We start from the raw sequence: 27,653 nt of genomic DNA, 5'->3' as shown, positions 1-27,653 counted from the left end.
AAAATTGCCAAACATGATGAACAAACTAGTGTGAGGTAATGTTTCAGAAACTTTCTGACATTACAGACATTATTAAAAGATGACCATTTGCAGTGACTGTTTTATTGCCCCAGGCAGCAATGCAAGTAGCACTATTTCTCCCAGTTGTTTACTGGATCTGGTTACTGCCCTCAGTTTCTACGTCCGAAGTCCCACTCCTGATAAATCATGACCTACTTAACTGACATCATTATGGGCAGTATTATAGAAAGCTGATTCGAAAGGAATAAAGCACACAATCATTCCTATTGCTCTTTTTAAAATACACTGTAACTTCATTAAACTCATACTACTGACTATTGTAGAGAGTAAAGAAGTAAGAAGGAAAACTGATTTTACTGTTGAGAAATAGCTTCCTTAGAGCTAGCAACTACTTAAACCTCAAATGACTATAAGCTCACAGCAGGTCCAGTTCATTTCAACGTGTAGCTATGTTTTAATTTCCTTAAACCACAGGACATAAGTCACAGTTCCAGTAGTGTCTGGAGTGAGATATTCTGTGCTGATAATGATGCAAAGTTTTATATCCTGGAGTTTCCAAATGCATGGTATGCCACAGGAATTTCACAGAATTGAGAGGATGATGCCCCTTTGCTTGTACAGGGCTAACACCTTCAAAGGCAGCAGTTTAGTTGTCATTTTTGCACTTAAATGAATGCACTCTTTTCTTTCCAAACAACAAGAGTATCTTGAACACCGCTGGCCTCCCAAACCATTTCCCTTCTTCCTCCTACCTTTGTAATTTTTTTCCAATTTCCTCTCACCAATCTAACGATGATTCTAGTTGATGAAGACATGATGGGCTGCCCATTTAAATCTCTCACACATTGAGCGTTTCCCATGGTGATAAATACTCTTTTCAAAGAGCATCCAAGCATGCTCCCCAGTCTACTTCCCACCCCACTGCACGGCTACCTACACAATCCCTAAAGAACATTCTCTATTTGCACAGAACACTTAAGGTAGTAATTCTGCTACTAAAACTTTTTAATCATTATCTATATCTAGAAAGTTATTTAAACCTCATTACTGTAGTGCTTAATAATTACTATCTTAATGTCCAGTTGAGCAACCAAGTCACAGCATAAATGGTAACATGCACAGGATGAGGAAAAGCAAGGAACTCAAGTGGCTTTTCCAGAAGCTTACAATCTTGCTTAAGTGGTCATCTCTCTTCAAATTCCTTTCATTTATCTACATCCTGCCCTTCCAACAGTTAACAGTTAACCAGCTAGTGAATGAAAATTGTATTAAACCACAGCCATGAAAAGTAAAAAGAAAGAAGCAGCTGTTGAAGACTACTCAAACTCAGAGACAGGTAAATTTGTATTTTGATGGCTAGAAACAGACCGTAGTGTTATGTATTCTTGAGCTTAATCACGGACATCTCTGAATAATACCACAACCTTTCTCAATTGTTTTTCAGTGGAGAAAGAGAAAATTTCAAGAGCAGAATATCCAGCATTTTGCAATTCATAAAAAAAGTTAATCAGTTTTTCCTTTCTACCCAAGCACCACACCAAGCATTCTCTAACACAGCTCCCTTAAGGCCTGCAATCGGCCAACAGAGTCAGTAGCTAAAGCAAGTATATGTATTTTTTTCCATTTGATTGCATTCTTTTACAGTATCATTGCTGTATTATGTTCTGGTCAGTAATATTTTCAACCACTCTATGCTGGCATATCACTAAGTACCTATTTTACAGAATGTAAAAATATGTCCCATCTACTTCACGATGTTTAAGGTGTTTCTGCTGTTCATTGTATTCTTCAAATTCACTGACAGATTGTTAAATTAAATCTGCCAGTTTGTTTCTTAACAAAAGCACTTGATGCCTTTAAGCTTCTCCAGCCCTTTCATTCCCTTTCCTGTATTGATTCTAATTTCCTTTCTTTATGCATTCATCTGACTGGAATGTAAGGGAGGAACAATTATTTGATCAGTTTTGTTCATGCACAGAATAACAAATATCATTATCTGAAAAGTAGCAATGTGTGTTAAATTTGAACTACATATAGTCTGTAAAACAGAATGTACTTAAAGTTTGTATTGCTTATTTCATGTTAAAAGATACAACTCTCTATTTGCTAATGCTTGCTGGAGGAGTTGTGAATTTTACACTTTTTATCGTTTACAGATAAGATTTCCATAATGCTTCAGCAGCAGATGATACCAATACCTTATAAAAACAAGGCAGACAATTTATAGGCCCATAATTACTTGTAAACTTACCTGCTTTTACGTCCTGGTTGAATCGACAGTATTTTGAGTGCTCAAGCAGTGGTAGACATTGCTCAATAGGTGTCCAGACATATGTCTCTGGACACAACAAGTCAGAGGGCCTGTACTGACCCTAGAAAGAAGAAAAGAAAAAAAAAAAAAAAAAAAAGAAGAAAAGAAAAAGAGAGTAGTCATATCAGTTGCACAAGAACACTCTGGCTACATCTTCCCAGATTTTTCCTATGAACAAGGAATAGTTTTAATCTAATCTATGCCAAATGAGTCAGAAACAGCTTCATTGAAATCACAGGCTTACTTCTTTATTCCTGAGATGGTGCTGAAATTAATACAAACTTAACCTTGGCACTTGAAGAAAATGTAAAATTAACATACCACATTTTTACAGTATCCAAGATGAACTAGAAAAGTTTTGGCTTTGCTCACTGAAACTCTGTATTTGAGTTATCCTCTAGAGTTCTGCTGAGCTGGTGCCGACACTAAAAAACTCAGCACCTCCAAAAGCAGCTCGTCTCAAGTGTTGGTAATTCTAGCAAATAATGGAGACCAAAAATAATCTAATAGAAAAAAAACCCACTTAACAGTAAGCAGGATGCTATTTTTATCGCATTAGTGATGGAGCATTTTGTTCATTGGTACTTAAATAGTAACATTTTCTTTTTAATTCATGGAGTTTTTCCTGGAATAGCTTACAGGTAATGAATAGTGAAATGCTACCACTTTTTGTTGATTTATTAAAGAGATATTCTTTGCAGACATTCCCAGAAACTAAACAGCCATAATTATTTTCCCTTCAGCTATGCAGAAAATCACCACCTCAGCAATAATAATCTCCTCTAATCAGATAGTCATTTGATTTAAAATAAGATTATTCACGGGCTTATAACTTAAGTAAAAAATCTATCTTTGAGCTATTATTCACTTAATCCATACCGTCTCAACATTCAGAGCCATATGGTAGCAATATCAAATTGATTTTTAAGCTGAAAATTTATTTCACATTATCAGCTTGAAAAACAGACATACAGTAAATAGAATGAAAAAGTTTAAGGATCTCAATTATACAGGTCTTGAGGCAACAGTTAAAAGACAGCATTGTATGAAGTCACACTGCAGTTGGTACAATTAAGAGTTCTTCATATCAATTACTTTAAATAAGTAATGAAGATGATCACCTTGATATGAAGTTGATTTTTTTTCTAACATCTACTACAAAAAAAGGCAAACTGGCCTTGAATGAAGCTGCCCAATGTTTGGGAAAGGACATAGATATTTACTGTGACTACAGTCTATTTTTTACACATTTTTAAAAGTTACATTCACAAGCTCTGCTATTCTTCTTTTAGACACACCCTTATGCAGCAGCTCCCAATTTTGGAAAATGAGAAGAACCATTTTTTGAATGTTTGCAGATTCCCAATTCTTTTTATTCTCTTACTGTTCAACTCTTCACAATATTTACAGGAGAATTAACTTTTTTTATTATGTATTTCCCATCAACTGTAAATTATTGAGTAAGAAATACAAAAATTACCTCTGATAAAAACAGCCATAACTGTCCACTTAAAAAAAAACCAAACACAAAAAAAACCCCACAACCACCAAGTTTCATGCTGAACCTTGTCAAATACCTGATGTATCTTTCCAAAATGGGTCTATATGACTCTGATTTTCTCATTTGAAAAACACTCATGATTGACTTGTAACTACTGTTGTTGGTTTAGTGGGGTTTTTTTTAATTAAATGCAAATTTTTGTATTAAATTAAAACAATATCCCTCCACTTCCATGCAGAACCTTAAACCGCAAGGCCTTATAAAATCCTCTAAAGCCAGAGAATGGAAATGACATTATTAAATAAACCACTTTGAAATGTTACGCTATCTAAACAGAAGTAGTTGAAAGGTATGTGAAAGTAATGCTTAAAGAACACTTTTAGTCACCATTACTCAGATAAACAATTTAAGGACTTGGGGAAAAACATAAGCCTTTTCAGTCAGATTTTAAAAAATAAATAAATAAATAAATAAAGAACATAATTACTTGTTGATTTAAAGACATTTTCTCAACTGGCCAAGAAGGCAGAAATAGCCAAGTAACCATCTTTCAGAGCTGTCGCTTAGGCACAGAAATTACAAGGTGGCAATTTAGTCTTTCCTAGTAGCATGGGTATACTCGTGGCTGTAAGTAAAGATTGCTCAACCACTTACAGTTTTCCTATAAGATACTGCCCCCCTACATCTTGAAATGTATCACATTTGTGAATCCCACACGTGAAAATCATATCACTATGCAGCCCTATTCTAAATTTCCCAATTAATTCTACAATGTCATATTCTGTCATAAAATGGGATGTATAAAATTAACTGCATTGCTGCATTACTAGTTTGGTTATAAGAAAAAAGAGTTTCTTTAGTACTGAGCAAAACAGTAATGGGAAAAATTGATTATCCGATCCATCACTGTAGATTCAGTATTTATTTTGGGTGTCGAAATACCCTACCTAGAAGAGAAAAAAGAAATAGCTCTGAGGTGACCTCCTTTAGATGTTTTCTTCCCCCCAAATTTAGACTCTTGTTACTAAACTTCCCTGAAGATATGTGAGGCTGAGGTGATGAGACATCACTGGCCAGTAACACACAATGTAATTAGAGGTAAAAATTAAACAAGCCATTGATGCTCTTCAATATCCTCCCTTTCTAAAAGTATTTCCAAAAATACTAGAAGATACTTCTCACGTAAAGGCATTTTATTTACACTACTGGTTAAACCCATATCCCATGACTCATTTCATGGAGGAAATGGGAACACAGAGACATACTGAGGCGAATTTCCCAATGAACAGCATTGGCACTGTGTCTGTATTGACAGAATTAAAAAGGGAATCCACAGAATTTCTTAAATCAATGCAATAATTTCTAAGGGCTTTTGCCTTTTTTTTTCCCCCCTCCCCTAAGCACTTACTCTCAATTTACTTACTTTCTTAAAAACGTTTAAAACCTCAATATGAAAATAAACAACTATGAATCCATCTCACTTTTTTTTTTTTCCCTCTCTCTCCTTATTCCTGGACTGTGAAAAAATGTGAACCTGAGAACCCAGCCAGATTCTGCCTCATGTACAGGAGCACCTGTACTTCAAGAAAAATATTCAAATTTCATTATTCACTCTAAAATGATTACATCATCTAAAAAATTGCCTCTAAGCATACTATTTATATTCCTTCTTATTCTTAATATTGCTGATTTGCAGTATACATACAACATAAATCCAAAATAGAAAGGGGATCTCCTGAAGTGAACTGCTGCAGAGCTATTTATCACAGTAGAACTTCATCAGATTTGCAAAACTGGTTTTGAAAATCATTTCTCTTTGGCTTCAGATTAAATTAGCACACATTTCAGAAGTAATTCTGTCTATGGTAAAATTCCACAACTGAAAACATTTTGCTTTCTTTTATGTCATAATATAAAAGCTCCTGCACAGTAGCACTGTTTATGCTGTCCAGACCATCTTGGGAATACTTAACTACAAGACTTTCAACAAAATGTATCATGTTACAGACCATCCCTAAGCACTTGTCTTACATTTCAGCTTCTTAAATCCAATACCACCTGCTGATGAAATGCACTCTGTCAATATACAACTGCCCATATGTCTGTCATCTACATTTTGTTGAGAAATATCCAACAAGACATAAAATGTGCTATTTTGAAATGTTTTTGGAAATAAAAAAATGCATTTGCCTAAAATTTCATTACTTTTGATGCTGTGTAAAATTTTCATGGACATCCACAAACACCCTTCTTGAGGCAGAATATTAACACATTTTGAGCTGTTATAACAGCCACTGCAGATCATACCAGATGTCCATGGTACAGTCAAATATCCCATCTCTGACTGACATTGATAGGAAATACTCAGTGAAGACCAAAAGAACAGTATAACCATATAGTGTTACTCTGCCAATATTCTCTTGACCTCCAACAGTTTGCAGCACAGATCCCTCCACAACCAAGTAACTTCAGTAATAATGCGTTTTGCCATTCAAGAATCCTAAACAACTGCTTTGATTTACTTCAATCTGCAAACTGTAGTTTTGTTTGATGACCATTCCTACTTCTATTACAGAAATGCAGTGAACAATCGTTGCCTTATCACCATGCAACTTATGATGTTACAGACAAATATGGTACCTCCATCAGTCTGAAGGGACCTAAATTCTTTAACGCATCCTCTTACATAACTATCCTAGTCAATCTGTCCTCTTCCCAATTTTGTTTTCTCTCCTTTGAAACGGGAAAGGGCCACAGGGGGAACGCATCCAAACTGCATTGTTCAAGGAGCAGGAGAGCACAAGGTATAATAAAGACATAAAGAAAACCAAAAGAAAATAATTGCATCTTTATAAATATCTGACTAATCTATCAAATGGCTTGATTAAAAAGCAATACTGAAAATTAGCATAGCTAAGAAATTCCTGAGTATGTGGTTTCTTCTACCAAGTCAACTCATTGCAATATAAATGTGACTGTTTCATAAAAAAATACCTCCAAGACATTTTATTCTCACTAATGTTTGGGGCATTTTTCCTCCCATATAATATAAAAGAAAGAGTCTTTAAGGTGCTTTCCCTTATACTATTAAGCATGCTGCATTTTAATTGGAAGCTTCTGGAAATAAATTTTACATTGAGGCTGCCAAGCCTAAATTAATACTTCACACCATGAAATTTTTTGTTTTACAGTTTCCAAGTCAGAATCGACCAGAACTACTCTGAACTTTTGTTCCACAGGAAGGGCAAATGTTTTAATGAGACTTTAGTCTCGAGATTACTTTTTAAATATTTTGTAAAATCTGAGGGATTTGGTAAGCACTTCAGATGAAAAACACCAGCGGAGTTTGTTTTTGTAGCCTAAGTAAAATTTAAAATGTGAAACTACGAAGAAAGAGAATAGTCTCGAAAACGAAGAAGGTCAAGCACCAGTAGCACTGAAAAAACAAAATAGGAAGGTTAAACACACATTTAATTCTTTTATCAGGTACAGTTTACATCTGTATTCTATTTTTTCACAATAAACCCATTGATCTTTTATTAAAAGTGAATTAAGACTGCCTTCATCTCCATTCCCAGCCAGCTGCTTAAAAAGAAGCTCTCAGACTATGTAAACAAAGTAACCCCAAATTATCAACAGCAATCCATTAGAGCAAGGCAGCACCACCCGAGAAAGAGCACACCAGACTACAGATTTATTAAATTCAGTCTTTTCATTGAAAGACAACCCCTCTGGAATCCCATCAGCAAAGTACTACAGCAGACCCTTGCTCCCTGATTTCATTACATAAACAGAAATAGACTTTATCGATCCCCAGGAGAGTCCTTTGCAAGTAACTTTAACTGCTGTGTTTTCACAGACGGAGGTTGGACCATGCCACGCTGCACCCGCGCAATGAGCCAGTGCCGGGGGGGACAAAGAGCGTAACATCGGAATCTGTGCTTCCAACCGTCCGCAGTCACTCACGTGGGATCCATCTGTGGAAAGCCTGAAAGACTTAAAGACAACAACAAAAAAAAAACCCACCCCAAAACAACCTACACAAATTCACTCCCACCTCATAGTCGCTTTGGTTTATCTTTTTAAACAAACAAAAAAACCCTAAGATTAATAAATACGGAATAAAGCAAGCAGCTTTATTTATCAATAAGAGCTGGCTGAAGAGTTCAGATTTATCATCAAAAAGTATCCAGCACACGAGAAAGCATATACCAAAGAGGAGTTAAATCAGCCAATATGTACTTTGTAGGTAACTCGATGAGTAAGTAACAACAAGCTGGATTTAACCGTGTGGTCCGCAGCTGCATGTGCACAGACTGCCTGATACTGCACTGCCAGTATCAAACTTATTTTCTCCAAACTGCAAACTTTGAATTAATTACGCAACCAACCAGAGCTGCATTCTTGAGCGCTTAGCCACCTTTCTGTTTTAATAAAGAATAATGCATTATAATCCTTAAAAGATGTTATGAATAATAACCAAAATTCATTTTGTAGCTCACAGAACTCAAACTACTTCAGAGAAGTATATGAAGTGCTAGTCCTTCCTCTTCAAAAAGCTGTGCCGATTCTCATTCTTTTGGTTACACTATCACAGGCACAAAACCTGTGTAATGGGAATTCTACAGGCCAGCCAGGGAGCTGTAACGCAGTTCCCAACACATCTCAAACAACCACATTCTCCTATATTGTTTGGCTTCCCGTAAGTGAAATGTAAACATCATTTGAAGTTGTATTTGGAGAAGTATACCAACACTTACTTAGGTCAGCTAATTTGTTATGACATTACTTTTTTTGCTATTTTCATATAAATGTGCCCCAATAATCTTTAAACTGACTGACCAAAGCAATGGTATAATTTGCCAGCTTTCACCTCTTCTCTGTTTATTTTCCAATTCAATGTAACGTATTAACAGAAATAACTAACGATAACCTGTTTCCAAGGAGAAAATAGTTGTGGCACTTGATTCCTACATGTCTTACAACTAGTAGGAAACAAAGTTTCCTACAAATATTGACTACATATTCACACTTAGCTGTTCTCCACTAAATCTAAAAAAATGTTAGTGTTTCAGAAGGTTTTCATAGTGTCTCTCAGGTAAATAAAATATCTCAGGTAAGTGTAAAACAGATTAAGATAATGAGTAAAAGACAAAAAGGAAGACAGCCAAGATTCATGCTCAATATCCTAAAATAAATTAATCTTAAATTCCACTCAGATTTCAGGTAAATCTCAGCACTTTATTTGCCTAGGGTGGTCTGCACAGAAGCACTTACAAAGAAATACGTCACCCCCCCACCCTCGAAATACATTCGGAAAGTATTATCATTTCTTTGTTTACCCAACACATGCTATTCCTAGGAATCTCCCGAATTGTTTGGATTCTGCTATCTTCATAACTCAGTGTACACTCTAAATAGCTGCTTTCACCTTGTCCTCTTTCATAAAAATCATCTGAAATATTTAACACTTTCTAGCTTGCTTTTGATACTGGAAAATGGCCAACAGGCGTCTGAAAAGGCTCATGGACTGCTAGAGAAAAAATTGCTTTCCATTGAGGAAAAAAGGGAAAATTTGGGACAGGTTTCGGGGTTTTTTTTCCTTTCCCCTTTAGTCTCTAACTCTGTCCAGCTCTTCTTCCTCCTTTATACGCCAACATTATCTTTCCCTCCACTCGTTGAGTATAACATGCTAAGGGAAGCTGTGGATGTTTATGTCACAAGATCCAAGCTATGAACTGCTGCACATTGATATACAAATGTACCATCAGCAAGATCCAAGAAGCCAACAAAGTGCTGCTTGAGATAACGTATATCCATGACCATACTCAAACAGATCCCATTATCGTCTCTAACACCACCATATTAATCAACAAGATAATTCTGGTTTCAAGTTTAAAAGTTAACAGTAATTACTATGCTCAAGAGACTTTCGCTTCACTGTCGTGGAAGGCTGCTCCAGAAGTGATGTGTGCACAGCAGACATTTATCATCTCTGTTTTATCAGCTTGGGATGCAACTCTCCAGAGCTGAAGATAACGCACAGCTCTGGGCATACTCTGTCAACCACTTTCAAGCACTGCTCTCTCCTCCAAGACTTCTTGCCAAGAATTGTTTTTCATTTATAAAGACCAGTAAGTGAGATTTTTCCATTGCTCATTCTAAGCAACTAAAGCCACTCTATCTGAAGTCACCACATTAAAGCCAATATATCTGGAATAAAGCCAGCGATTAGGCTTGCACAAAAGACGAAAAAAATCCATACATTCAGGAATTACATCATAAAAACTATACTTTTAACATCTCTTTGATGACTAGATAGACAAACACATATTTAAATGAATACTTACAAAAAGATAATTTTAAGATAATTTTTGCAGGGGGGCAGTTGTTAGTCTTTTATGTTCATATTCTTTGCATTTTGAGATTTACTCAAGCCAATGGATGCCTAGCGTACAGTAACATTTCTGAACTTGGACACAAGCCATTAAATATCTGTGCCTATTCCCACCCCACATCTGTTCTCACTCATTGTTTTCCGAGTAAGAAAGATAGATGGGTAGATACATACATACATACAGGTTCTACATTTGCTGTTCTTAGATTTCAGTAAGCTTAATCTAAACAGTGAATGCTACTAGGCTGAATTTGCCGTGTATATGATGTTTCACACTGTTGAGACAACAGTGCAAAACATTACAAAATGGTCCCTTCAAGACCAATAAGATGTATTGTTTACCCTACAACAGCTATTTGTCCCTGGGTTCCAGACTTTTGATGACAGAAACAGCAAATTTATGGATTCTGAACTGCCTTAAGTTGGCTGGCTGTTTAGCCAAAGCTGAAATAATAATATCCAAATGACAGACAAATATGAAGACAACTCCCGAAACTGAGAAACAAAGAGAAATATTACAAGTACATCGCTACTCAAAAAAGCTTACATAAAATCAGGGTCACTTTTTAAGCATGTTTTCTAAGTACTTTTACATCATCAAACTTTCGATGTATCTATTTTGCCTTTTTATGTTTTCCAAGGTTCTTTTTTTTTAAAAAATTATTTCTTTTTTGTTTATATCTGCTAATCTATGCTGTACACAATAGCATTTTATTAAAATAGACTACTGAAACTAAGTTTAGCTTTCAGTGTTGCTACATAAACTTTGTGTTTGGCATACAAAAATATGAGATACTGACATGGGATGGTACTTACAGGAAAACTCTACGGTACATTTTGGCTGGAATTCCAGACACTGCCACCAAGAATATTAAAACATTACATACCTTCAATTATTGCCATTTTATCTCTCTCGTTTACTAATATTTAGCATCAGTGATACTAAACTGGCAGAATAGTGACATTAACACAAGACTGAAATTCCAAAGAATGTTCCTAATTCAAGGTTTATTTGTACACATTTAGAGACTGAGATTCCTTATGAATTTAAAACAGCCATATGTTCAAAAATTTTACAGGAGAAAACATGATTTTGTGATTTTAAATAAAATATATAAAACCAGCTAACATTTACTGGAAATTGCCATTAAAAATCTGGTTGGGAACAAGCTAATTAAAGATGGTACCACACAGATATACTTCTGAAGCTGAAAGCTAGTATTCATCTTGTCCATAGAGAAGCTACTCAAGAATCCTAAAAAAAGTAGCAACTTTTGAGAAAGCTTGAGTGGAAAATAATAAGAAAGAAGAGTTAAGCTTGTACATTTGATGAATACTAGCTTCTCTGAATTTCAGCCAATTTTTCAACAACTTAAAAAAATATCAAGTATATTACAGGAAAAAAATGTAATACACGTTGCCTTTTTACTTCAAAAAACAAAGGTCTTGGGGAATAAAAATTGTCTGATTACTGAAATGGAACTTGTTTACTTTAAATCTGCAGCAGAAATTCTTAAGACGACCCTATCATTACACTTGGAAAGAAAGATTAAAAAAAAAATATGACAAGAAGATAAAACCCAAGTAGGGGCCTCAAGAGGAATGCTTCATTAGAGACACACCAACTATGTTGACTTAGGTCTATCTCAAAAGAAGTTTATTTTGGCAGCTGTGAGAAGCAAAAGAAAAAAAAAAGAAAAAAAGTAAAAGTAGTGAGTGTTTCAGTCATGTGGATCCTGTATCTTTCTCTTGAAGAGTTGCCATAAACTGACAGTATTTTTTAAGTTCATTAAATTAAATGTATGAAATTTAGTATTAAGTTTATTTTCTTACATTTAACATAAAGTGAAATAATCACAGGAAAATATGCACAGCCTAATATATCATACTCACACTTTACACTTACATACACAAAATTGTCACATCGATATCAAATAGCTTTAAACATTCATTAATACCTCACTAGCTGGAGTCATATCTAAAAGAACAGCATTCATCTAAGCTGCCTACAGACATACTCCACAGGAAAGCTAAATCAATGCCCTGTCAAAGAGGCTTCTACTATCTAGTTATCAAAGTAAAAACACTACAGACCATGTTTATTTAATAGAAAAAAAAAATCCAAACACAAAATTAAATTGATAGAATTTAAATGAAAGTGAGCATATTTTAAAACATTTTTCTGTACAACTGCACAGGGAACCAGAAAGTTAACATTCACCAGAACTAAACCACCAGCACAACAGAAATAGGTGTGAGGGCAGTGTGCATAATTTTTTATTTTTTAAAAACATTGACTGTAATTATGATGTACCAAAAAGTAAACCAATGCAAATTAACTTTTTAATCTTTTGTGATGATTAAAAGGAAACAGGGGCTAAACCTGCTACCCTCACTCATATGACTCACTTCAACTCAAATTTGTTTTTTTCTCATCTTTTAAAGCAGTAATTCTAAAGGACGACACAAGAGAAAAGCAGATATATTCTACAGCAAGATACAGTATTTACTTTTCAGGTATCTATGAAGTCTCCAATTTACTCTTTTTATACATGCATAACACATGCACTGCTCTTGCAACTTAACCCAGCTGCAGATTCTCAGCTTCTGGATAAAACTGTTCACTGTGCACCAACAGGGCACACAGAAACCTGCGTTTCTTCCTGTCCGTTAATTTCTCTGTATTTTTAATGCTTTTGACAACTCTTTGCCTGTATGTCTATCTTCAGATCAAACTCCCCATTATAGCCATTGTGTTCTGTGGTTACCTGCAAGACCTTGTGCTGTTTTCCCCAGCAAGCACCAGTGCTCATCAGTGTCCAAGCTTTCCCCATCTTTCCTAGCGTCTCTCCAACAACTCTCCTAAAAGAGTTTTCCCTGGTGCCCCAAACCTTCTCTTCTCCCAGCTCCAAAACTCAACCCTTCATCCCACTCAACCACCCAAGAGCCCCTCAGAGCACAGGCTAGCACTTGCTACTCAGTGCCCCTTCTTCTGCTCAGCCTTACACATCAGATCTATCTTTCCCTTACCACCTATACCCATCAAACCACCACCAGGAATACTACCTCTGTACTAGGCTTTCCCAAAGTCCCACTTCTGCATCTAATAGGGTTTCCAAAAACTCAGCTAGAAACACACTGAACTTGCCAAAAATCTATCCAGACAAGACTCTGAGGGCAAGAAAATAAGACCTACCCAGGAAAGTCTGGGCTGATGGTAGCCTTATACTGAATAAATAATTTCATACTTCACCTTCATGCCCAGCTACTGACTCAGTCTGTGGAATTTTTGAAGACATAATAAATACTAGACTAATTGACAGCTTTTCAAATTGTGAAACAGTGATATTCACAAGTTGAAATATACTCCTAATTAAGAATTCAGATGCTAGATGTTGGCTTTAGATTAAGATATGCTATGTGCAATTTTCAAAAGCATTTATAGTATTTATGCCACTAAATCATGTTGAAAAACAATGTCACTTTAAAAATTGCCACTCCAGCATTTTTCATTTCTATTTGCTTTCATACATTTAAAAACAAGAAATAATATTCTGAATTGATGATTCAGAACAGTACAAGATTTATAACTTTAAGGCTTTCTATCAATTTATGGTATACTTGACATGTTTTTTCAAGCCCAACAATAAAAAACAATAGTAAAAGCCAAATAATTTACCTTTGGTCATTCAATGCTGAAATACACACAACCCAATATTGAAGAAACAACTTCAACAACAGTGGTACCTATACACAAATAGGTGTTAACAACAATCTTAGGATAGTAGAAAAGAGTAATGTTGTAGGACAAAGTGGACAGCACAGGAAAGCTTATTAGTAAAAACTTCATTTCTGCGGGATCGTGACTAAATAATACTGTGAAATTCAAGTTAACACATCCTTAACACACACAAAAATGTTATTCAGACTAAAAATCTGAAGGAGAAAATAAGACAATGATAAATTTCAGTGTCTAAGTGACTACAATTTATATTATCAGGATACAGTAACACACCTCTGCCAAAAAATCTAAACCTACTTGTCTCCCTTACATCTGCAGATTATAAAATGAATAAATAAATAAAAAGACTCGCTTTACCACAGTATTCCAAGCATGTGTTAGAACTTAAACCTTAACAGCAAGTAAAGCAACAGCTATCTGTACGAAGTACCAAGAAGTATCTGTACAAAAATGTTGGACTGTCAAAAGAATTGCACTTTAAAAGAAGTTTCTTCTATTGTCCCTAAAAATGTTTATTTTCATAGTAAATTTTCATTCATTAAATAAGCATTCTAATTGTAGGTCCATTTTGTTTGTTAAGTGTTTATTAAACAAGCCTGCTTTGTTTGCTGGGAGAAGAGAATTTGTAAACAAAGCCTCTCTGTGCTCTCCGAGCAGTCAGTTCTCAGCAGGAGACCATCCTACTTCACCTTGGGACCATCTCAGCATGTGGAGCTCACAAACCACACGTCTGAACTCAAGCCATTACTGATCTCACTGGAACGGTCTTAAAACGAGACAAAAATCTGTACTGCAAAAATGTGTTAAGTTTTGTCACCATAGAAGACATGGTATGTGGTCTCCAAAACTGGAAATGCATAAAGCAGAGCAGCCAGGCATCACACCTCCCCTACAGCGCACACAAACATCTACTGTAAAGAGCCAAAACCAGCCAAAAACCCCAATGCTGCAGACAGCAGAACCTGAACTGCCACCACAGCCCATACCAGCTTCCGTTCATCTTCTCCTCCTTAACACTTGAAACTGAAACACAGGCTGTAGCCACATTAGTTGCCAGAAGAAATACTAAACTGAGAGCACCCCAGTTTCTGGGCTTCAATGCATCTCAGTCCCTCTGGGAGCATAGTAAACATAAGAAAGTGGGGAAAGAACCCAAATATAGGAACACTAATGTAGGAATAAGACAGAGAAAATATGGCTAGATAGAGAGATGTATTGAACTTTTGTTAAGCTATTTTGCAGGGAATAACAACTGCCTGAGGATATAATGCAGTAAAAATAATTGTCTCCTTTCAACATGTTCTTCTTGCATTGACTCGTTTTCAAACTCCTTGTTCTGTTAATGAATTCTGTCTCCTTAATTATAAACAAAATATTAGACTTACAGAACTGGAATTCTTGTCAAGTAAGTCCATTTTCATTACACCAAACGGAACAAAATGAAATAAGAGTAGCAAATTCTGTAGCAGTAATTCTGCATGCAGCTTTTGCATCTATTAGCAATATAAATGCACACGTGCATGCTTGCAGCTCTGTAAAACTGCCCAAGTTCAACAGTATTCTCATAGTTGGTTAGAACAGATTCACTATTATGCTTTCATCTGAATTACTACCACTAAAAGGTACACGAATGTCTACTTGCATGTTTAACGTTATGTATCCCCAAAGTCTCTGAGCTGAAACATCAACATTTCAGTTTTCTCTTAATGCCAGATGTTTGGAAACTGTTTTCTTTATAATCACCTTCACAAAAGAACACAAGTTTGAAGGCAAATGGGTTGGAATCAGTAACTATACTATATACTACATTAAGTCCTGATCATACCAAAACCTGGTAATTCAAGGGTATATTAAACATACATCCAAACACAGCATTAGGGGAGTATTAAAATTAGAACTGCACTTACAAAAATCAAGCACTTTGTTGACATTCTAACAGTTTATAATCCTCACTTTTCAGAGTAAAAATAATTAAAAACTGCCCAGGCAATCACCTTGCTTTATTTTAAAATCAATAAAACTCCACACTGCATTCATGTGCATGCATATCTTGAAGCAGAAAAGCAGTTTCATGTACTTCCATGAATTTGTAACACATTTCTAAAATAGAGAGCAAAGTATAATAAATCCTTGTATGCTGAGCATCATATGCCACTTAATATTGACACAATAGTTTAACCCAGATCTACACATCTGAAGGACAGTGTCCAAAAATGTTTCTAAATTTTTCTGCCTCCTAGGCAGCTTTGGTGGCATCTAAAGCTGTTTCGATGTACAGCAGCTCACACTGGATCCTGGGAGGCCGTTGTGCTGATGAGGCTTGGCAGAAGCATGGTACATTCCAACTCCACCACCATCCCCTGCAGGTCTCCAGCTGCCCCTTTAGGGAAGTTTTCTCTTGGCGTTGCACTGTCCAAGCAACTTAACGCAGGCAGGAACCAAAGATTTGGCCATAAACCCAGAAAGAGTCCATAAACCTCAGGGAAGGAACAATATCTGCAGATTTAAGAGACTCGCAGGAGAAGGTTCACACTCATTCTTGTTTGTTGTTGCTCTAAAGACATGCAATAACCACAGAGGCAAGAGGATTAAAGAAAGCCCATCTTACCCAGAATTTAGCTTGTAGCATACTAAAGATTTTAGATATTTTTGTGGCAGTTTGCAACTTTTCCAACTTAATGGGTATTGGCTTGAGGAATATCAGCATCTTTTTTCTTGGATCATCACACTAACTTCTTCCAATGTCACAAGTAAAGGAGGCAGACGTACTATCATTTAAAACTTCATCAGAAAGTGGGGCTGTTAGTACAGGCATTTGAGGACTAACAATTCAGTCATCAATGCAATCATGAAGACATTTAACATACAGTTTCTTTACCATCTGCCACTGATAGAGAATTATTTTGTGCTTATAAATCCATTAAACCATCATCAGCAACAAACAGCAAAATTGATACAGTTCTGAGAAAAACCAATTTATCTTCTAAAACAAAGTTTCAGTCAGGGCTTACAAATCGAGCTCCATTAGAAGCACACAATTTATGAGAAAAACATAAAATACCATCTTCCAATAATTTAGGCTGCACAGGTGCTGTCCCTTGGATCCTTTCTCAATGCCACACCTAAATTAGCAGGAATTGTGGTGGAACAGCCCCAAAGCTTCTCCCTATGGAGACATTCCCAACTTGATCTTCCTGCACAGCGTCCTCAGATTGCCCAAAGTGAGAAGCAGGGGCAGAACTTGGGACAGGCGCTCTGGCTCTCAGGCGGCACTACAGCCTTCAATGTCCTTCAATGCCACTGTATGACATAAATGGAGGATGCAAAGAGTAGCAAGCCCCCCCCAAAATATACTGTTAACATCTCTCCACCTTCCTCCCCTTCCCCCTGAATGTAAGATAATTAAAAACAATTAATAGCATGCCACACAATGCCAAGTGGTAAAGAGTAAAATTGAAATAATGTAAAAAACAAAAAGAAATTCATAAAATAAATCATGGATCAACCTTACTGACCATATTAGCAATAGGTAGCCCTTCAGAACACGAGCCTTAGTATTTTAAATAAATAAATAAAATCAATAGATCAGTGGAACAAAAAGCTCATCTTGTCTTCTGTCCATTCACCGAACAACAGTGCATTTGTGTTGGGACGAACAGAGAATTTGGTTCCTGTGTACTTTTGCTCCACGAACCCATTCTTCTTCAATTAGTTGACAATGGGGTCATTTTCATACCCTTTTTTTGTCATTCTAGCTCAGTGTTATTTGTGAAAACATTTTTGTTCCAAACAAGAAAGGGGAAGGAAGGAAACTATAATATTCTATTAAAAAAGATGATCTACTCCCTTGAAACCTTTCTAGTAAGAATCCCAAAATTATCCCACACATCTAACATAGCAAATAACTACTCTTAACAGTTTCAGTCATTCCTTTTAAAACAGTTCAGTTATTCAATTGGAAACAACCAAACAAAATAAAAGGTTTTGGCAGTGGTTAACTCTCTCACATGATAAGCAGAAACCTCACGGCAGCGTCTGGAAACAGCAAGGGGGTTTTATGTTGTTTTTTTTAATTTCATACTCAAAAGACAACAGTTCGCCAAGCTCCCAGGTCTCGCTAGGCCTCCCCAATAAGGTAACCTTTGAAAGCCTTTGGGAACTGATTTTATTAGATTAAGAAAAAGGTTTAAAGAAGCTGTAACAAAAATATTTCACTTCTCCATTGACCCTTCTGCTTGGGGCCCTGCTCTGTGCAATCTCTCACAGCTCCAGTGCCCTCATGATAGTCTTTGTGAAAACACAGCACCATCCAAGAGCCTGCCAGGCTCCACAAACTTTGAATACTGAAAAATGTAACTTTTAACAGATACTTAGCTAAACCAGAATGAACAGCAGCAAGATCCAAGGGCATATACACATGTGCTTTCATAGTCACTTAGTCACAAACCTTAACACTAAGAATAACTCGGCCCATATCCCAATTTAGCCCATTCTGAAAACTTTGTAGTCACACAATTCCCATTTTTTCTCCTTTCCACCCTTTCTCCTTGCCTCCAGAGTCTACCATCTTCTTTAGTATAACGAAGGCAATAACTCATGTCATATAAACAAACCATAGAAGCTGACCTCAGCATCTGAGGGCCTTAGACAGAAGGCCTAATTTTTGACATCATTCTCTAGGACAGAAATGCATAAGTTGATGAAAATCCACCAGACAGCATAAAGAATGACAAGAAGCTTAAAAATGAGACTTGGAGAAAAGAAGGAATTGGGGGGGGGGGGGGTTGGTTGGGTTTTTTACCAAAAATTAGAGAAGCCCAAGCCCAAGAAGACACATGATGGCAGCCACCAGGTTTAGAAAGAAGGGTGTTCAAAACAAAACAAAACCAACCAAAAAACCCATCATGGGTTTTTATGTGCATGGTGGGTAGGACAAAATGTAATATTCTTTAGGAAGAAAAGTTGAGGTCAGACATTATGAAAAAGAATTTCAATGGGAAGACTAATAAAGCACAAGAATATATAAATATATAACCACCAATGCATGGAGACGTGTGTAAGTTTGTCAAGGGAGGCCTCTGGCACGCATATGTCCAATGGGTCTTAAAAGTTAATACAAATATAGTTGAACCTGCATTGGAGTAAGGGGATGGACTACATAATCCCCCATAGCCATGACAAGTCTACTTTTCTATGATTCAACTTTTCCCTCCTGGCTCCAAATCATTCCCCTCTATAGGAATCTGGGACTCTCATTCCCATTCAAACACTGATGTTGCACTTTTTGCAAACTAGACTGTTAGAAGCATTGTGTTTAATATCAGGATTGAGGATAAATAATAGAACCTCATTAATATACTTTTACTTGGAGACGCAGTACAGTCAGCAGCTAAACAAACTCAGACAAAGAAAATAATCATTCCAAATAATGAATTGTCATCTAGATTAAATGTAACACTTCAGAGAAGTGTACTGTGATACCTCTGTAAAATTAATGAGGTCTTAGTAAAACCAGACCTCATTAAAGTATCTACCATTAAATCTTTCCTGGAAAATTGGAGAAAAAACATCTCTTGTGTAGATTAACTGACTTGTCAGCCAGCTCCTACTGTAAAGACCACAAGGTGAAATCTGGCAGAGCCAGGAAAAGCAGGAGTTCCTGGCTTTCAGACCAAATAAATTCCACTTGACAATATTGCCTAATTAGAGCTAATATAATCAGAAAAAAAAATAGCAAAAATAAGAAAGAATACAATAAGAACAATCAGATTTGAAGTTAAATGAGAGATCCAATACTCCCAAGTGTTGCCAGGCTCAATAAATGTGATGCATAGATAAAACTAACCAGCCTTTCAATGAGTTGCACTTCAGTGACAGATTTAAAGGGTGATTTTTCTCCAGGACACAAGAACTTTGATATTTTGCCCAACACTTGAAAACTGGCATGGCTATGAGCAACTTCACACAGAGACTATGTTAGGAAAAGTGAAGAGCATTGTCTCCATAAATATGTTTTAACTTTTTGCATCATGGCATTGTAAGATGTCCATCTCTGCATATTCCAGTTCACTCACTTTTGTGAATCTCACAAAGAGACAGGTAGAGAGACAAAATTCAGAAGTAAAGAATGTTAACTAATGTTTGAGGACCATCCAAAAATGATTAAATCGACAAAAAATGAAGTGAAGCTGACAAAGCAGCACTATATTAATTCATTTGCCTGTTAGAAACTTTAAAAATACACTCAATTCCATGCATTCTTACACTTACTAGCAAGGACTAATGTATATATAGAACTATAATTGGAAAATTCTGAAACGTGAATTATGACCTCATTCCTCAGATGAAGGAGAAAAATTAAAGACACATGAATTGTGAAGCGTATTACTCCCCCTCCAAAAAAACCCCAACCAAACAAAACCCACACCTCTTTTATCTATATATTTCACAGTTTACAGTTCTCATTTTAATTGCTAATAGTTGCTATGGAGTGCTCAAATAAGCCTTCAAATAAGATTTAGTACAAGTCAGCAATGAGCAGTGAATTTATGACTATGTAGAGTCGTGAATTAGAAATGATAAATTTCTACCAGCTATTATCTTTCAGAAGATGGTTTGCCTCAGGTTTATTAACATGATCCTGAATAAATCTTTTTAGCAGCTCCTTTTGACAGAGACAGGCAAGTTACCTCTAATAACTCTGAAAACACCCACCAGTACAGAACTGGCCTACAATTTAACAAACCATACCTCTTATTCTTGTGTTTTTATGAAAATGAGGTTAGATTTTAGTTTACTTAAGCCTCACACAAAATAACAAAATCACTTTCATTAAAGAAACACTATAGGGAAGTTGTCCCAAGTTCATAAAATTCCTCTAGCAAGTAAAAGGTGTAAAACTTATCCCTGCTGATGTGCATATGTAGGTAGTTAATACCACCTCTATCACATTTCTGTGTTTATTCTTCAGAACATCTGAAATGTGAATCCCAAATATGTACCTCCTTATGGACAAACATATCCCTCCTGTATGCAGAACAAAGAATCTTTACTGACAGATATTAAAATAATTAGTAGCATCAACATTATCATCCTCAAAATCAGCAAATCATCAATATTCAAGTCTAATATTTAAATCATCTCATATTTGGAATTACTTAAAAGACACTGTATGACACTGAACATTTCTCTGAAATAACCTATATCGGAACTGGTTCTTTGGGATTTTTTCATTTGGTTGGTTTTGGTTGGAGGGATGTGTTTGGTTTTTTTTAAAGACTGCATGAAAATAACATAACCCGATCCAAGCCTCATACAGAAGATAACAAATGGATAGTTTTAAGAGGACCTACTCCTATTTAATAACATTTATTTCTCCAGTATAGAGAAGTAAAACACCAAAAAAAAAGTTTACTCAATTTGAGGAGATTTGTTTTGTAATCAAAGACCCATCAAATAAAAAGTTACAGGTATACAGCTGAAACTGTAGAAAGGCCATGTCTCACAAATACAGCATCACTCTGAAAATTACTTTCAGATACAGTTCCTTCAAAGCTTGTACAACATACACCCCAAAGTTTCTGCTTTTGGACACATGTTTATTTTCTCAAGGGCCAGTACAGTAATGAGAAAGAGACTTGTTCACTTCAGAGGTCAGCTGAGACCTACACAACAGACATTTCTTTCTGCCCTGATAAAGTCTACAAATAACACAATCAGGCATAAATATACATATTATTTTCACTTCAGTTCTGCCACACTTCAATCATCTTAAACTTCAAGTAAACAACTGAAAAGAAACCCACATTTCCAAAATTAGAAAAATAAAGCTCCAGGGACATGTTCACATTCTTCCCAAGGGAGTTATAACTGACAAAAAAATTAAGTCCTGACTGCAAATATTTTAAAAGGAAAAATAAAGTTAAGAAAAAAGACATGGCTGGGATCTGTGTTTGTTTCTAGTAGAAAAATGGGATTCCAACTGGTTTTAACCATGCAAATGCTATGTGAAATTCAGTGCAGCTTCAACATTTGCACCACGGAAAAACTGTAATAATTTACCAATTACACACAGCATAAAACAGCAGCTTAGGAAAAAAATAAAGAAGTAATTGCATTCACTATCTTTGCCTGCTACGAAAACAACATGGGAACCAATATTCTGCTTTTAATAATTGTATTTTCAGTGGAAATCCACTGTCAGTATTCAGTAACGGCTGTTGCTATCCAGAACAGAGCATCTCCTTTTTCCTGCTTTTTGATGCTCATAATAATGTAGTTTTCACAAACTGAAAATGCCTGACTAGAAATGCCTAAAAGCAACTTAGAAAGTGGCCTCAAACACTTTGTAAGATGCTGTTCAAAGTAAATAAGAAATACTTTTAAATATTTATCACTAGCACTACATCAAGAACTAAAGGACTAATAATTTTTCACCCATGGTATTTTTTATTCTGTCCCACATTCTCAGTTGTTTATTCCAACATGTTTAGTTCCACTTTCTCAGTGTGGGCTCTCGGTAGTTAGTAAGAGTCTTCCAGATGAGGAAAGGTGAAAAAAAGAATGCTTTTATGGAAGAAAGGAACAAAAGAAAAAAACAGAAAGCGGGGGGGAGAGCAGCAAGCTGTAAGGGACACTGCAATCCTGAATATAGCGTACGACTTACCAGATCCACAAAACAGACAGACAACCTTCTAGTCAAAAGACATTTGATAAAACATATGTAGAGAGATAAGGACTTTTTGCGCTAGTTACAACTTGAAGGAATATTAAAGCGATTTGATTTTCGGAAGCATTGAACACATGTACACCAAGTCAATCATTCAAAATACTTTTGGAAGCCTTAAGCCACTTTAAAAGACTTCTCAAAATCCCTTTGGGTTTTAATGCCAAAACTCCAACATAATTCAGAGTAGTCTTTTTCCCCTCAGTCACTAACCCAAACCATTAGAAGGAACACATGCATTAAGTTCAGAGCTCTGAACAAATGAATGTTCAATTTTAGCTGCTGATGCTGATGCAGAGGAGTATCCTGGCCAGTGGGGAAGTCCGGTGAAGGAATGGAAGTAAGAAAGAAAGAAGGCAGTTAAAAGTGATGTTACCAAGACATACAGAAAAAGAGGGATTTCTCCCCCCACTTCTGTAACTTATAATTTTCAGGGCTTCATTATTTTTATTGTATGTTTTTGTCATTGTTTATTGTTTTGCTGTTTGTTTTTAGCAGTCTTGTCAAAAAAGCAAAACCACTGTGTTGCCAAAACTTTTATTGCTTTCTTAGAGTAGATAATGGTTTCTCGACCCAGGTATTTCAATTCTTTATTCCCAAGTGGCATTGAAAGCAACAACTTGGCACTCTGTAACAAGTACTGACTTTTCAGAATATTTAGTTGACTAATTATGACCTGTTTATAGAAAAAAAATGGTTTTGTACTAATTTGAATGCATATTTATTCCTATAAACTGACAAAATTAATCCTGGAAAAGCCACTAATACAAGTGCTAACAGACTTGAGCAGAGCAACTCCAGTCCTCCAAACTACTCTCAGCTTATCTTTTCCCATTATCAAGGTAAATAGTAATACCAGTGAGAAAAGCAGGCTGACAGCTGGTAGGAACTTCAACACATGCTGAATAAAAAGATCATGCACGGAGGTATAAAAATGTCAGCTCTTTTTGTGTGGAACTAGTGACACATTTTGGAAAGCTGTTTGCTGCTCAGTGGCATGTGCTTATCCCCCCCAAATCATAGACGATCACATTAAGTCACATCACATTAAGTCTCTTTCCCTCACGCATTTCAGCTTACACAGCAAATCCAAGCTTATTGAAAAGGTTAACTAAATTCCATGGTCAGAAACGGCAAAAGAGTCAGGACAAGTGAGGATGAGTCAGACCTTTGTGGATCCCATGGGCGTGGAAATCCAGGCTACCACTGGATGCATTTCACTGCTGCAGGAGGAGTGATGCTGAAATTCCTGAAAGCAGCCAAAGAAATTGGCTCTCGAGTGCCATAAAATTCCAGGGGCACTGCTTAGAACCACAGTCAGTCCGAGGTATTTAGTTTAAGAATGATTAATCACAGTTGAATCAGCCTTTTGTTTCTTTTCTGACATTTCAGAACCCTTTCTAGTATTCCATCTATCTGAAGTCTGGCCATGCCTTGATACCGAAGGAGACTGTTTGAAATAATTCCATTTACTTTGGCCTGCATACAAGTCTGGATAAAGATTTCAGTCAAAACACCTCTTCACATCATAGAATGGTCTTAAAATGGTACACAGAGAAAACACAGCAAGAAGACATTAAATCTGTTATGCACTTCAAAGTATGCTGATAGTTATTTACAATAGTTATTTATGATAGTTATTTAGCGGAGGGGCTTCAAGGAAAGCAGATCATTGACCAAAACAAGTAACAATATGTGCTTCAACTGCAGTATTTGCATGCAAATACTGACACTGAAAAAAACTCAGAAAACCCAGAACTAAGGAAACTCACGTAGAAAACATCCCCAACAAATCCCTTCCAACACAAGAACTTAAAGGAGAACTTGACTTAAGGTCAACAGCGGTCTGAATGGCAAATGCACGGCAGCAAGTACACTTGCTATTTACACCAGAAGCACAAACCCAAAATCTAGTTAGTGTCACCCACCACAAGACTCAAAATCAGTATCAAAGAACTGTAATGGAAAGAACAGAAAGGATCTCAAAGAGTTCAGTAGTGACTGGAAAATGTGAACTTAGTAACATAGAGCCATGAAGTAAAATTTTTTACTTGGAAAGATGCAGGATAAGCCAGAGTATCAGTACAGGAAAAAAATCCAAGATCCCCTCAAGCATCTCTCCGATATGGCTGTTCACTAAAGGTGGTTCTTTTATTTCTGTAACTCTATAAATATGTTTGTAAACAAACGTCTTTAACTGAAAAGCATTAAACAAGTACAGATACATTGCTTAAACACATGAGAAGCAAGCTTGAGACCAACATAATCCTAAAGTTAAATACTTTCTTAGACTTAAAATTTTATCACAGACTCCAAAATGCATTAGGAAAAAGACTTTGCATCTTATGAGTCCTGGAAAATTTTCCAGAAGACTGTTTTCCAACATAAGAACTACCACATCTAACAGAGCCTGAAAAGTTTTACCACAAGGTCATGAATTTCTTCAGAGAACCATTCTAATCTTGTATTACCCTAACCTACCCAGAAAAAATGGAACAAAGCCATTGCTTAAGGTTTTTCATAGGATTTTTCCATATTAACATAGTTAATAGGACTACAGAAATCCTTTTGTCTCAATTTAATGTAGTTTTTATTTTACCAGTTCATAAATATTAACCCATACATGGGAACAAATCTAAGAGAAGCTGGGAACTAAAAAATAGCATAATATTGCAATATATTCCCTTCCCCCATCTTAAGTAATTTCACCAGTACTCCACTGTTTTAAAATCCCATTGCAATCAAATGCAAGCTGTTTGGGAACAAAAGGAAAGGGAAGGGAACAGTGAGTCAAAATGGAGCTTTATTTTTAAAAACTTCTGTAATTACGTCTGATCCATGTGGTAGATGATACTCTTTAACCATTTATCTTCCTGTCTGATAATCCAACTCTGTTACGGAGCCACAGGAATCCTGAGTTGGGGACCCTCTTCCAGGACACTCATGCCTCCAACCTTCCACTGGATTACATACTATTTATGCCCACAATTGTATCATTCATGGAAACAGAATCCTTCAGATGAAAAGGTCACACACTGACCCCCAATAACGTATATTCTGCCAGTTCAGCCCCTGACCTGCTCAGTGGGGGCTAAAAATATTCAGCAGCTGCACAGCACAGTTGCACTGTGGGCAACTGGTGTGACGTTCTGGCCATATCTGCCATATGACAGCTCAAAGAAACTTTCCAGGATAAAGATACAGATAGCATTTTAAGAACTGCATAAAAAAACAGAACAAGCATACTAGCAGCCATATTAAAAAATAAATACTTCAACAAAGTATTCTATCAATGCCTTGGACCTCCTTAGAGCATACAACATAACCAAGATGATGTGATGCAGAGGGGAGAAGCTGTTACTATATACCACCCAGTTACTGGTATTTATGATCACCTATTACCAGTGCTTTAAAAAATTATGTTTGATGATTACTTTACATCCACAAAAAAGTTCGAATCCAGAAAAGAAGTCTACAATGTGCATTCCAAGAAAGTACCCAGGCAGAACAAGGCTTCAATTCTTGCTGTTGGACACCTATACCTTCAACTTAGGAGTCATGTATTTAAAACCAAAATGTCCAGCTATATCCTCATGTCCACAACAATAATGCACCAGTCTTGGATTGTAATACGAGTACCACAGTTCATTGCACAGATCCCCAATTACTCCAACCACATCTTGTACAGAAGACTGAGTTTTACTCCATGCAAAGTGGAACACTGTCAAACTCCTTAAATCAACATCATAAAGTCACTGTTCCTTATGCATCCCAATTCATCAGCTATCCCTCTTCACCTCTTCAGTCAGCAGGAAGAGAGACATCTGTTTGGTACAAACCAGAAGTCAAGCTCAGGCATCTTTGCTACAAGTATTCTAGCACTGTGTTTCCATCAAAAATCAAATGCAAATGCCAGCTTAGGCATTTCCACTGATCACAATCTGTGACCAGAAGACGGAAAATTTTCAAAGACTTCCAAGATCCTGTGACTTCACTGTAAGTAAGTACAGCATGCATGTGTTCTTCGTAAGACAGCTTATATAAAGTGATACTGTGCCTAGCCTCCATTTCTAAACATCCTAGGACAAATAATTTGCAAAGAAAATTACAAGTAGAGGATAAAAAACAGTGGTTAGCTTTTCAGCTCCTTCCTTTTCTTTCCTTCATTTAATTTGCTTACCTGACATCAGTTTAACCAGTTACCTACAGCCTGTCATTCTTCCACACTAGTATCATTAAGGGAAGGGAGCCTCTAACATCTCTATTAAACTGTAATAAAGCAAAGTCTTCAACATGTAATGCCTCTAAGTTAACCAAGCATTACTGAAATTACTTAACCCGCAAAGTCAGTACTTACCACCCTACTTTACCACTACCAATAACTTCACAACAGTAGTAGCATTATCCTGTCACATTTCAGAGCTTAGTTTTAAAAGTAGTTTGCAGTGTACTATTTCAGTGAGGGTAAAGTGGAACTACAGAATTAATGTCAACCTGATTTTCAATTGCGCTACATTTGGCCAATTCCAAAACAAATATACACAGGAAAAGAAATATAAAATAAAATAAAAACCCTTGCAATTCATTTATTAAATTATTACTCTCCTAACACAGAACATTACTTACCTGCTATTGTGTGTGTTCTAAATATATGTGTATAGGCTTTCTTCTTTTCCCCATCCCCTGCCCTGGCAATTCTCATACTGGGCCACACTTAATTACCTAAGCACATTGACATGTATAGGTTTCTGGAAGACTAGAATGTATATTCTAACAAATCACAGTCATATCAGATAGTCATTAAGTATAAGCAAGGGAAGAAAAGGAGCTTCTGTGGAAAAAAACATAAAATTATAATACTCCCTTTACAATTTATTAAATTTCCATTATTTGAGAATGAAAACTAGAAGCATTGTGAGAATTTTATATTCTTGATGAAATCATTTTCAAATAACA

General features: G+C 36.2%; 1 protein-coding gene across 7 annotated transcripts in view; it reads right to left on the bottom strand.

Annotated features, from left to right (window-relative positions):
• ATE1 (arginyltransferase 1) overlaps nt 1-27,653 on the bottom strand; it is an 82,880-nt gene that overhangs the window by 19,341 nt on the left and 35,886 nt on the right. For 5 of the 7 annotated variants that reach the window (XM_010564663.1, XM_010564662.1, XM_010564661.1 and 2 more), the window contains one exon: nt 2,273-2,393. In XM_010564663.1, coding sequence (XP_010562965.1) covers nt 2,273-2,393 — 121 coding nt within the window. Of the gene's footprint in view, nt 1-2,272; nt 2,394-16,159; nt 16,527-27,366; nt 27,420-27,653 lie in introns of those variants that run through there. The other 2 variants (XM_010564667.1, XM_010564666.1) reach the window with 2 other exon arrangements.

The sequence above is a fragment of the Haliaeetus leucocephalus genome, unplaced genomic scaffold (genome assembly GCF_000737465.1).
Source record: "Haliaeetus leucocephalus isolate CR32 unplaced genomic scaffold, Haliaeetus_leucocephalus-4.0 Scaffold184, whole genome shotgun sequence".
NCBI lineage: Eukaryota > Metazoa > Chordata > Aves > Accipitriformes > Accipitridae > Haliaeetus > Haliaeetus leucocephalus.
This window is presented reverse-complemented; position numbering and strand designations above follow the sequence as displayed.